Below are 10,727 nucleotides of genomic sequence, written 5' to 3' on the forward strand. Positions count from 1 at the left end.
TACGGGATTTGGGTTGATGTGTTAGAGCCGCGCTCGCGCACTGCGTACTGCCGTCAGAAAACCAGTGCTAGAGCGCCTCCCTGTGCTGTGTGCTTCATTAAGGGACGTTGCTTAGCCTACTGCCCCGGCTTCGCGCACTTGTCAATCACAACAAACTTTAAGACTTGGAGGTCATTTTAGGTAAAGATATTAAAAATGAACAGAATAAAGTGACAGCTATGTATTTATAATTATAGCTATAGGGCCAACAGGCAGCCTAAATTTGTCTTAAATATTTTAGATTGTCCTCCAGGTAAATACACATAATTCGATGTAATATTTATGTAAATAGAATATGTATATATTTACTACATAATTATTTAACTACCATTTAAGTATAACGGTCTCCTACATTATTGATCATCACTGAGACAAGCTTTTCAAAAAAAGTATGGGCAGATTATTTAGCTTTTTTTCTGGATTTAGTAACTATTATTATATTTTTGCTTCACCGTATAGAAAAGTCACAACAGGACTTTTCTATACGAAATCTTTGTTGATCTTTGAAGACAACATTAAGGGGAACCTTTAATTGTATTATTTTGCAAATATAATGCAATGTAGCTTTTCGAACAAACATTACTATTTCAGAATGTTTCAGATATCTTAGTTTTTTATAATGTATTTATACATGTAGGCTTGCTAAAAAAGACCAGGTAACTTTGATTGAATATTCTAGTGTTAGCTACTGGAATAATGTTTGTTCTTAACTTTGAAAGAACTTTGTCAGAATGTTATTAATTAATTAGCTACTTTATCGTTCCTTGTTAGCAGGGTTTGTGTTTTCATTCAGCAGAAGCACATAAACAGGCAGGATGGTCAATGGCATAAGCATAACCATACACCAGGCTACCTTATGTATTATTATAAATCAATAATAACAAATAAAAATAAAAACCACAACTGTAGAAATTCTTTAAGCAGCATGGTGGCATATGAAATTAACTTAGTTAGTAGTATTAATAAAGTAAAAGTAATAATAGCAGAATTTAGGATCATAATGCAATTGAGATATAAATGTTTATAAATGTTTTAGTACTCAATCGTGCACTAGACAAGTAAAAGCCAAAAATACTACAAAACCCAGACTGCCACCGCAGGCACGCACGCAAGTACGTGTTGGCGCACTTCCGGCTGGGCTCGCAAGTGCTTGTGGGTAGTGAGATTTTTGAATAGGGAAGATGGCAGCCGCGGCAGTGGTGGAGTTTCAGAGAGCTCAGTCTCTCATCAGCACAGACAGAAACGCTTCTATTGACATTTTTCATTCAATAGGTAAAACTGTCTTTAGATTGTTTGTTAAAAGTTTACTTTTCGCTTTGCATGGCTACTTTAATGCTTCATTATTAGGAAGGCTGGTGGGCCATGAACCGGTGCTGACTCACTGTACTGTGTGCGTGCGCACGTCTCAAAACCCAGTGAGCTGCCTCCATAGGCAGCATATTTGGACCTTATTACCGTGTTCGGAAGTTCGAATCGAGCATAGAATAAAGACATCTGTTTTTGGGCTTCTTGTCCGTTTATTAACGTTTGAATCGAACGTTCGAACCGACCTCCGATTCGCTAAAACTGTCTAACTAGGCAGCTCACTGTGTTTTGAGACACAGCCAGTGTATATGGACAGTTAGCCTCCAAAATTAGCCACCTTTCCAGGACAAGGCGCATTTTATCACATATAGTAATATTTACATTTTGTATTAATTATGTCTCCACGGATGACATATATTTCGAGATTGGTGTATTTTTACAGTCTTAGCTCGATTGGCGTGTTTAATACCAACGTTTAAGCAAGCTTTGACATTTCTGTTTTTTGCTGTAGTGACATTCGTTGAGATTTGTTGCTCTCTCTGTTTGAATACTGAAATGATAATTATTATAATTTTTTTAAATAAATGGCCTTGAAAAATTAGGGCATAACGCGCAGTCTTAGATTAAAGAACTAGTTTGAAGATTTAAATCGGCGTTGTTGTTGTTGTTTTTTCTGACTAATTAAAACTTTTGACGAGTATGTGCCATCTTATGTTTTTGTCGTCTCCAAGACCTGTTAAGTTATTTTCATGTCAACCGGATTCTTGTTTTCGTCTTTTACTTATGAGTACCATAATGTCAATTGGTTTAATATTAGATTAAATTAATAATTAGGTTTATGTACTTGGTTATTACTTTAAGCAAGTCATTCTTAAAGGTGAAATTTATAGTTTTTTCAGACATTAAAGTTTTCAACTAGATAAATGCAGAGAGACAGATGTAAGAAAGCAATTTGTAGGTTGATTTTTCCGAAAACACTGACCCCTGACAATCCCAAAACAGCAACAATGGCTCAGCCAATGGCAGGAGTTGGGGGCGGTATATATGTATTGTTTACCAATGGCTGATGGGGGAGTGTTCAGGGAAAGCTGTTGAAAGTCATTAGAAGGGTCAGTTGAAACGACACACTTTATCTGTAAAGGTACATTCACTAATTAGATTTTTTTCCTCTCTTAATTAAACGGCTATTGTGATAAATATAATTAAAAAGGTTAAACTCACATGAGATTATTAAGACACAAATGGATGCTTAATTGTTTCTTTAATGTGCTACTTACAAATATGTTCTAAATTTACCCCAGTTATACAAAACAGTCATTATCTAACACACTTGATGTTTTTGTTCCATCACTATATAAAGGCTATATCTGTCATTTAGAAATTTGTATTATATTACTAATTTTGTATATACGTTTTCATTTTAATTGCAACAGCAGCATACATTATAAATATATATATATATATATATATATATATATATATATATATATATATATATATATATATATAATATTCAAGTTTATTTTTTTCATATTAATGGGAAATTTTATGAAAGATCATTGGTCTTAGTTACTATTTAACTTAGCATTTTCACTTTGTCTTGATTTTTCAGTGAGACGAGATGTCCAGGATGATGATGAAGAGGCAGTTCGTGTCAAGGAGCAGAGCATCCTGGAGTTGGGGACTCTCCTGGCTAAGACGGGACAAGCTGCAGGTTGGGATCGACATTCTGGGTTGATGCTGTTCCTGATATAGAAATGTTTTACTATGTTGTGACACATCATTATCATTGCATTTTACTTTAGAGCTTGGTGGCCTGCTGAAATTTGTAAGGCCTTTCCTGATCTCCATAAGCAAGGCAAAGGCAGCACGGTTGGTGCGCTCTCTCCTGGATCTGTTTCTGGACATGGAGGCTGCCACGGGCCAGGAGGTTGAGCTGTGCCTGGAATGCATTGAATGGGCTAAAGCTGAGAAAAGAACCTTCCTCAGACAAGCCCTAGAGGTAAACAAATCTTGCATAAACAGCTTTGGACTGTCATGCCAATCAACCAGTAATTAATCATGAATCACTAATTCCAGTTCAAAGATCTGAGTGGATGCCATAAAAGAACCTATTTATGCTGAAATGAACTGACTTCAAGTGAATTGTACAGATGCATCTCAATAAATTAGAATGTCTTGGAAAAGTTTTGTGATTTTTCCTCACATTTAACAAAAACCCACCAATTCACTCAACAAATTAGAATATGGTGACATGGCAATCAGCTAATCAACTCAAAACACCCGCAAATGTTTCCTGTGCCTTCAAAATGGTCTCTCAGTTTGGTTCACTAGGCTACACAATCATGGGGAAGACTCCTGACCTGCCAGTTGTCCATTAGACAATCATTGACACCCTTCACAAGGAGGGTAAGCCACAAACATTAATTGCCAAAGAAGCTGGCTGTTCACAGAGTGCTGTATCCAGGCATGTTAACAGAGAGTTGAGTGGAAGGAAAAAGTGTGGAAGAAAAAGATGCACAACCAACCAAGAGAACGGCATCCTTATGAGGATTGTCTAGCAAAATGAATTCAAGAATTTGAGTAAACTTCACAAGGAATGGACTGAGGCTGGGGTCAAGGCATCAAGAGCCACCACACACAGAAGTGTCAATGAATTTGCTGAACCACAGACAACATCAGAGGTGTCTTACCTGACTGTTTCCAAGTGGTCCAAAGTCCTCTTTTCAGATGAGAGCAAGTTTTGTTCCATTGTGTTTTTTTTAAAACAAAGTCACTGCACCCATTTACAAAGAAAAGTTTAAGCACTTCATGCTTCCTTCTGTGCTGACCAGCTTTTTGAAGATGCAGATTTCATTTTTACAGCAGGATTTGGCACCTGCCCACACTGCCAAAAGCACCAAAAGTTGGTTAAATGACCATGGTGTTGATATGCTTGACTGAGCAGCAAACTCACCAGACCTGAACCCCATCGAGAATCTATGAGATACTGTCAAGAGGAAAATTAGAAACAAGAGACCAAACAATGCAGACGAGCTGAAGGCCACTGTCAAAGAAACCTGGGCTTCCAGACCACCTCAGCAGTGCCAAAAACTGATCACCTCCATGCCACGCCGAATTGAGGCAGTAATTAAAGCAAAAGAAACCCCTACCAAGTATTGAGTACATGTACAGTAAATGAACATATTATTGGTCTTATGAAGTATTCAAATTTGTTGAGATAGTGTATTGGTGGGGTTTGTTAAATGTGAGCCAAAATCATCACAATTAAAAGAACATGAAGACTTAAACTACTTCAGTCTGTGTGCGTTGAATTTATTTAATACACAAGTTTCACAGTTAGAGTTGAATTACAGAAATAAATGAACTTTTCCATGACATTCTAATTTATTGAGATGCACCTTTATATTACTACACCATATTAATACAAAACCTTAAAGCGGTTAACATATAAAAAAAATGCAATAAGTCTCTCCATGTGTTGCATTGTTTTTTCCACAGTTTTTCACTCTCTAATAATAAAACAAAGTAAACGTGTAAATTTTGTCCTTTTGTGACTTGCTACTGTTATTATGCCATAATAACAGTCATACTTTTTTATTTTCTTAATTTAATTTATACATTAAAATTATTAGCAGTAGACAGTAAAATAATTAATCATTATTCTTTCTTTCTTACATATCACCAAGGGTGCATTTGTTTTATATAAAAATAGTAATTTTATGAAATTATTTTAGCTTAATATATATATATATTGTTATGAATGTAACTTTTTTTTTTTTCCTTTTAATGGAAGTCTTCAGTGTTACATCATCCTTCCGAAATCATTCTAATATGCTGATTTGTTGCTCAAAAACATTTTTTCTTATCAATGTTGAAAACAGTTGTGTTGCTTAATATTTTTTGTGGAAACCATGACACTTTTTTTTTCAGGATTCTTTGAATGTTCGAAAGTTTAAAAGAACATTTAGTTGAAATTTAATAATAATATTGCTATCATGATATAAAAAAATATTCTTAACTAAATTAAAGAATCAAATAAACTAGCAGTAGACAACAATATAGTTTATCATTATTCCTTCTTTTTCATCAGGCTCGACTCATTTCACTCTACTTTGACACAAAGAGATATCAGGAAGCCCTTCAGCTGGGTAAGAATAATGTAGAAAAATAAATGTGTGGATGTAGTGGGATTCAAACATCTGAGCCAAATACTAAGAAATTCATGTTCTTTCAGTCTATATTTATATATAAAATATTTGTAACTTTTTTTGCACAGATTATGATTTAAATCTTAATTAGGAAATTACAAAATATAAGCATCCTCACTAGTGTACTCTGTTGTTTGGATCCCACTGTATTTTTGTTGTACACTGTAGTACTTGTGCTTGAAAATTTCACCAGAGACAATCGCTTTTCTTTATCTTTAGGTACCCAATTGCTACAGGAGCTGAAGAAGATGGATGACAAAGCTCTGCTGGTGGAGGTTCAGCTATTGGAGAGTAAAACCTACCACGCTCTCAGCAACCTTCCTAAAGCCAGGGCTGCCCTCACCTCAGCCAGGACCACCGCCAATGCCATTTACTGTCCCCCAAAGCTCCAAGCGGCTCTTGATATGCAGTCAGGCAAGTCTCATTTTTCAGTTTAGTGGTCTGCTAGTGTGTTTGAAATTGAAAGTGTGTTTCTTACTGGTATGTGACCATTCCACCCTTGTACTTCAGGCATCATCCATGCAGCTGGGGAGAAAGATTGGAAAACTGCCTACTCTTACTTCTTTGAGGCTTTTGAGGGCTACGACTCCATCGACAGCCCCAGGGCAGTCACTGCACTGAAATACATGCTCCTCTGCAAGATCATGCTCAGCTTGTAAGTGAGATAACCGCTTACAGTTTATCGCTGTTTGTGTGTGGGAGGCCACAGGATCATACAGCAGTCATTGTGTTGGTTATGCCAAGCTCTGTTATGTAACACTGCCTTACTAAGTAATACTAAGCTCTCATATCTCCAGTACATAAATCATCACCTACGCTTAATGACTTCTAGCTTAAGTCTATAAAAGTGTAGCACGTATTAAATCACAGATTATACACTACTGTTCAAAAGTTTGGGGTTAATATTTTTTTAAATATTTTAAAGATGTCTCTTATGCTCATTAAAGCTGTGTTTATTTGATTAAAGATACAATAAAACCTTTTCAATTTAAAATAACTTTTTCTTTTTGTTAATATATGAAAAAAAGAAAATTATTATATGTATACATATATTCCTGTGATGGCATTACTCCAGTCTTCAGTGTTACATGATCTATTCTAAAATGCAGATTTTGAAATTTTTATTATTATCTGTATTTAAAAAAACAGTTACTGCTTAATATATCAGTTCTAACCATAATATCATTTGTTCGGCAGTGTTTGATTAAAAATACATTTCCAAAGAATTTTTGAATGTAGAAATTAGATTATAAATGTCTTTACTGTCACTTTTGATTATTACAATGCATCGCTGCTGAATAAAAGTATTCATTCCTTTTCTTCCAGGCCAGAAGAGGTACAGTCATTGATCAGTGGCAAACTGGCTCTGCGATATGCAGGGCGACAGGTGAGATCATTAAAATTCCAGTGTCTTTTTATTGATTACCACTTACAAACAAATGCTCTGCAGCAGCACTTCATGGTTCTTTTTGTGCCATGCCTTTATATTTGCTTTTAACAACCTGCTACACATTTTATTCTGAGCAAGTGCTCATTTATAGTTGTGCCCTGTAATTATTTCTCCATCAGACTGATGCACTGAAATGTATAGCACAAGCCAGCAAGAACAGATCATTAGCAGATTTTGAAAAGGTGAGACTTTGACTCTCTGTATACATTTTTAATTGAACTCTGTGATGTCATGCTCAGCATTCTGCTTGCTCTTTCACACACGAAGGCCCTGACAGAGTACACTAAAGAGCTGAGGGACGACCCCATCATCAACACACATTTGGCCAAGCTTTATGACAATTTGCTGGAACAGAATCTCATTCGGGTCATTGAGCCCTTTTCCAGAGTACAGGTAGTGTGTGCATGAATATTTTCATCTGAAAGTGTATCTTTTGTTTTTTAATGGTATGTTTTTGAAGACTAAATTTATAAAGAACCAAAGCTTACAACCTTTTTCTCTATTTTTAAGATAACACACATAGCAGGCCTCATCAAACTTTCAAAGGTACGAACTGTTTCCTTCTGTTCATAAGATTTTATCCAGAGGTCATGCATCACTGTTTCCAGGTCCAGATGCTCCTTCAGATCCTTCAGATGCTCCTATTTAACCAAACAACAAATAGCTCTATTAGACACTTATAGTACGCTGTAGTACTATCAAAATAAATTATGTTTTTAAAAGCTCAACTTGAAAGTATGATATAAATGTAATATAAACTGTGCTCATAAACATAGTAGACATAGTAAGACATAGTATTATTAGATGGTCAATATGTCATGAAAAGTGGATGGTTTCTAGTTTTAATCTTTTTTTTATATATATATATATACTATTATTAGCTATATCATAATGACACAGGATTGCAGCATTCAATGCCACCACAAAATAACAACAAATTGATAAGTTATGAAATCAAGATTGACTATATTTCTATGTATGATCACTAAAATATACATCTCTTTCTGTTATGTTTTTGTTTGTTTGTTTCCCACAGGATGATGTTGAGAGGAAACTGTCACAGATGATCTTGGACAAAAAATTTCATGGTTTGTCTTTTTTTTTTTTTATTGTATTATTATTCTAAAATGTTAACAAAAATGAAAAAAAAAAAATGTTTGTTTTGACTGTTGAGCATGTCATTGATAACCATGACACCACAGCACTGATTTCATTCCCTCATTTTAAAGAGGCCATGTGAGGGTAATTATTTTAATTATTGCTTGAATTAGAATAGATTAATGTGAAAAATGTTCTAATTGAGTTTGTACAAAGCTTCTCCGTGCCAAAAAGCCCAGAGTTTATATTATAAACAAATAATAACACTTATTCATGAGTCTCCTAATCATTTCCTGCTCCTCTACAGTATGTAACTAAATCTAATAAAAGTGTTAAAATCCCTTGAATTCATTTGTCTGATGGAATTCTACTGTTGCAGGCATTCTTGACCAAGGTGAAGGAGTGCTCATCATATTCGAAGAGCCCCCTGTGGACAAGACTTACGAGGCAGCTCTAGAAACCATACAGAACATGAGCAAAGTTGTGGATTCCCTGTACAACAAGGCTAAGAAGTTAACATAGGTGAGGAGCTTTAAACAATCAAATGCACACACACACATATTTTACTCTCTAAATGTCCATGTTTGTTATGAATTTTGGTTAATTCATTTATCTGTTTATCTTCATGTCTCTCTCCCGCAGAATAAACGTCAGAAGCTGCTGCTGTGTGAAATGGTTGTATGCGTGAGTTTGCCTGTGTGTGTGGAGCTTATTTTTCTCACAGCAAAAAGGGACAACATTGAGCAAGACCTACTTGTTCCCCAGTTGAGAGTTTTTAATGTTTCTTTTCTTTCAAATGGACAATTTCATCTTTCTGAACCCTCTGAATTTATTTTTATTTTTTGTTCTTCTCTGTATCTCTCAACGGCCAACACAGGCCATCAGGGAATGTTGTACAACTACAATAAAATCCTAAAATGTCATATAGAACTGTATAGCTCTTCTACATTTAACGTTTTTTAATTCCAGCAACTTTGTGATACAGACTCTTGGGTTTCGGTTATCTGCGGTTCATCGGTTGTTTGCCGTAGTGCATATCTTTTACATTTTTTTTCTTCATTTTATGGATGCACATTCTAAATGATTGTTGTAGATGAGAGATTCAAAGGAACTTGGCTGTAAGGAAGAGGCTCTGTAATAAGCACAGTTGCCAATCATATTACAACACGCACTAGAAATTATTTTCTAAGTTCGTGCGATCGAGTATTGTTTGCCGTTTACTTTTGCAGTATACCGTCTCTACAGTTTTGTATTTACAGTGTACTGTTTGCCAAGTAGGGTGGTTATATTAAACGGCCCATTCCTACAAAGGTTTTAGTCTTTGATTAAAATAACCTTTCCCCAACACACACGTCTGCACTGAAATTTATTCTTTTTCATTCATTCTTTTGTTTGTTGATGTTTTTTTTTTTTTTTTTCAGATCTTTTCAATATCTCAATGCAAACTAAATTTCTAGTTTGCCAGCAGTAGACCATCATATAAGTTAAATAACCTCAATATTTTTTTTAATTCAATGTTTGGATTTATTTTTTTTACTCTGTTTTTCTGTAAATGTATACATTCACACATCCTTTGGAAAACTTATTTATATTTTCATTTATGTTCAGTGTGCACTTATAAATATTCAACAACAAAGAAGTAATTATTGTGGAAGAATGATGTTTTTAAATGAATTTTTAAAGTCCAGTGTTGATCTGAGAGCTTCCTGCATGTGATTGTGATTGATTTGTAGTGCCGATCTATAGCATTTATCATTGGCATTGAGAATTTAGTGAGACATTAAACACACAGAAAAACAACTTTATTTTATTTTTTTGTGCCTAACAATGAAAAGTGGTCCACAGCAGTCCTCTGTCCAAAGCTCATTATTGAAATCTTGCTGTAAGCAGATTTCAGTTCAAGGAAAATGACTGTTTTATATTTGTATGAGTTGGCCTGTTCACTAATTAAAGTCTTTTGGTTATATTTATTCGTTTTAAGGGAAATGATCCTTATCCCTTGTTTGTGCATGAATATAATCAGGCAATTTTCTTAGTGTGGAAGCAGGTTTGTTTTGCTATGTGTGTTTTCTTGTTGGGCAATTTCACAACAAATACTTTGGGATTGAGTGCTAAATCACAGGGAAAATATTTCATGAGAACCCAAGCCAATATAATGTTTGCTGTGGTTAAAAAGTAGAAAAACCGTAACCTCAGATTACTATAGCACAGATTAATATATTAAATATGTAAAATCTTAAAGCTGGAGATTTTAAGTTTCGCTTTTCAAAGGATTTAAGTATTAGTTTGTTTCTCTAGTTATAGAGATTAATGACAGCAGAGGGCAGACAGAAGTGATGGGATTAAGAATAATCACAATAAATGAATAATAAAACCAAAACAACAATTAAACAACCTAACTAGCTGGTTGGATAAAAGAGTGTATGTTTCTTTTCTTCCATTCCATACTACAGTTTATTTTAATGAGCTTCTGTAATTAATTAATTAATTTCGGACAGACTGGGTTTAGTGCCCTCAGCAGTTTGTGATAGAAACCTATGTATGAATATATTGAAATAAATCTTCAGATACAAGGTACAGGTTTTATAAAAATAAAACATTATACTTAATGTTATAATTATTTA

At 34.6% G+C, this 10,727-nt stretch overlaps 1 protein-coding gene across 1 annotated transcript; it reads left to right on the forward strand.

The window, feature by feature from the left end:
- Nucleotides 1–1,194: 1,194 nt before the first annotated feature.
- Nucleotides 1,195–9,450, forward strand: psmd11b (proteasome 26S subunit, non-ATPase 11b). Its single transcript, XM_026276267.1, has 13 exons — nucleotides 1,195–1,311; nucleotides 2,957–3,058; nucleotides 3,150–3,346; nucleotides 5,438–5,495; nucleotides 5,775–5,969; nucleotides 6,066–6,210; nucleotides 6,882–6,942; nucleotides 7,125–7,187; nucleotides 7,273–7,398; nucleotides 7,516–7,551; nucleotides 8,042–8,093; nucleotides 8,483–8,625; nucleotides 8,746–9,450. The coding sequence occupies exons 1-12, from the start codon at nucleotides 1,221–1,223 to the stop codon at nucleotides 8,623–8,625; spliced, it is 1,269 nt and encodes a 422-aa protein (XP_026132052.1). The 5' UTR covers nucleotides 1,195–1,220; the 3' UTR covers nucleotides 8,746–9,450.
- Nucleotides 9,451–10,727: the final 1,277 nt, after the last annotated feature.

This window comes from Carassius auratus, chromosome 12, assembly GCF_003368295.1.
Source record: "Carassius auratus strain Wakin chromosome 12, ASM336829v1, whole genome shotgun sequence".
Taxonomy (NCBI): Eukaryota; Metazoa; Chordata; class Actinopteri; order Cypriniformes; family Cyprinidae; genus Carassius; species Carassius auratus.